General features: G+C 42.2%; 1 protein-coding gene across 1 annotated transcript in view; it reads left to right on the forward strand.

The window, feature by feature from the left end:
- LOC107663593 (cysteine dioxygenase type 1-like) overlaps positions 1-1,139 on the forward strand; it is an 18,653-nt gene extending 17,514 nt beyond the window's left edge. Inside the window, exon 5 of the mRNA XM_016453824.1 lies at positions 637-1,139. Within this exon, the coding sequence (XP_016309310.1) occupies positions 637-666 (30 nt within the window). The 3' untranslated portion in view covers positions 667-1,139. The remainder of the gene's footprint in view (positions 1-636) is intronic.
- The last annotated feature ends 1,188 nt before the right edge of the window (positions 1,140-2,327 follow it).

Consider the following 2,327-nt stretch of genomic DNA (forward strand, 5'->3'; position numbering starts at 1 on the left):
GGAAAAAACGCTTGCAGTGCACGCCGATTGCCCCCTCGGAGACATCGCGTGCGTGCTCTTTGCCCAAACAAACAACGCATAGATCGTGTGTGTCATCAGATGTTAAACAACGTCAACACGGATCCACACATCCTTAAACGCTTTGCTAGTGCTCGCCATAATGAGATGAATAGAGATCGCTCTTACCACAGAAATGCACGCTTCAAACAAAACAGTCAATGAAGACGAAGAAGAGAATGATGTATGCTCCCGGCACCTATTTATACTATAGTCGCACCGATAGTGACGTCATGGCTGTCGCCGGCCAAGAAGTTAGTGTTTTTTCAATGTATGCTTCAGACACGGGTCACGACGAGGCGTTCCCCATAGCGACCCCTAGAGGACGCAGTTCGAAGTTCCCATGAAAGGGAACTGTAATTTCTGTTAGATTTTTGTGTGTTACATAGAGAATTGTGTGTGTGAAATCGAAAACTGAGTCAAAGGCCGAGAATTGGTGAATAGAATTGGCGAATAGAATTGGTGTTTGAGTAACAGCTTTCAGAAATTGTGTGACAAGTAAAGATTTTGTGTGTAAGCAGTTGAAAACGACTGTAATTGTGCTCTTTTTGATGGCTTTTGTGGCGTTTTGTCTTTCAGGAAAGCACCGTTTCACAGGAGAACAACTGAGACGAGGGAAGCACGCCGGCGCTCGATGGAAATGTACACATTAAATTGAAACCGCAGTGATGTTTAAATCTTGCTCCAGCTCTTTTTTTTAAGATTGGCAAAGGACAGTGGGAAGAGGGTCTCGCTGGTAATTCAAGGCTCTTAATCGTGGCCTGAATAGACGCATTAGTCCAGCCGTTCTCCCAGCATTCCTGTGTAATCATGCTTTTGTGCCGTTACGGGACGGATTTATGAGAAGAATCTGTGAAAGCTCCAGCAGAACTCAGCACTTGCTCTCCATCTCCACACGCTCTTTTATTCCGCGTCCAGAGAGCTTATGTTTATGAATCTTGCCGTCAGTAATCGATGTCTCGTGGAACAAATATGGTCTCTGCATTTGTAATCTGGAGCTTTTATTTAAAATGGACCTGAATCTTAGCTGGAAATTCATTTTTGATTTAACATTGAAGTAAATAAAATGTTTCCCAAATGTTGTTTTTTGTGTGCATCTGCATGAATTGACACTACAGATCTTGATTCTTGCATTTTCTCCAAAGGGACTTGCATGTGATCAGTTCTTGCTTTCTCAGGGAACCGAATCGTTGATGAATCAGATGAATCTACTAAAAGATTCGTTTGTTTCTCAAATGTGCATTTGCTTAAAGAAATGAACCTCCAACACAGGCTTCTTGCAGGAAACTAAAACCTTTTTTTTTTGTGTGTTACTTAAAGTTATTGTCAACTGAAATGAAATATTATATAAATAAGGACACACTGAAATAACACTTGATACGATGGATCAGGTGAGTGAATATGAATGAATCCTGCATTGGATTCTGCAGCTACGTTTCTGACATGATCTGATCGACTCGCTTCTCAGTGTTTCTGAACTAACAGACTTCCAGACGTTTCTGAGATTCGTGTTGATGCACGTCTGCAGGCATCTGCCACATTCTTCATTCACACTCGAGAAGCTCCTATAGATCATATTTCTCATGATGATGAACACAGCTGCAGGGGAAGTGAGGGAGGTTATCATGCAGAAAAGCATCAATTCAGTGAAAAACAAGAGCAGAATCCTCTTTAATCTCATTAATACAACTCAAACTGAAGAAAAACACCGGAGTTCAGTGAAGCACATGTGAGGAGTTAGTGATGAATTAGTGAGGCTTTCTGATTGGTTGTGTTTGAAAAAGGAAATCAAGATACTTCCTGTTAGATTTGTGTGTTGTGTTTTGCAAAAAGTGTTTTATGAAACTGAAAACTGAGTCAGAGGCTGAGAATTAGTGTATGGTTTTGCAGATTTGGTGTGTGCTTCTGCTGTTTGAGTGTCAGCTTTCAGAAACTGTGACACGTAAAGATTTAGTGTGCAAGCAGATGAAAACACTAAAGTAGGTGGAGATATTTGCAGTGTGTTCTCATATGGCGTCGAAGGTTGGGTTCAGTGTGATTGTGTGGTTTCTTGTCCTCTGTGTGTTGTGTAACGTGTGAATGGCAGTGGCTTGCTCCTGTTGGTCCGCTGTATTAATAATGTGCCAACAAAATCAACACTGCAGGAACCTTGAGCCCGCTGAGAGCAGGAACTCAGTCACGTATCGCCTCACATTAACAGCAGACCCAGCCTCTCGCTCAGAGCGCTGTTTGTCTGTCTCTGACCTCAGCTGTAAAGGTCACGAGAAACA

Source organism: Sinocyclocheilus anshuiensis, unplaced genomic scaffold (genome assembly GCF_001515605.1).
Source record: "Sinocyclocheilus anshuiensis isolate Anshui unplaced genomic scaffold, SAMN03320099.WGS_v1.1 scaffold2586, whole genome shotgun sequence".
Classification (NCBI taxonomy): domain Eukaryota; kingdom Metazoa; phylum Chordata; class Actinopteri; order Cypriniformes; family Cyprinidae; genus Sinocyclocheilus; species Sinocyclocheilus anshuiensis.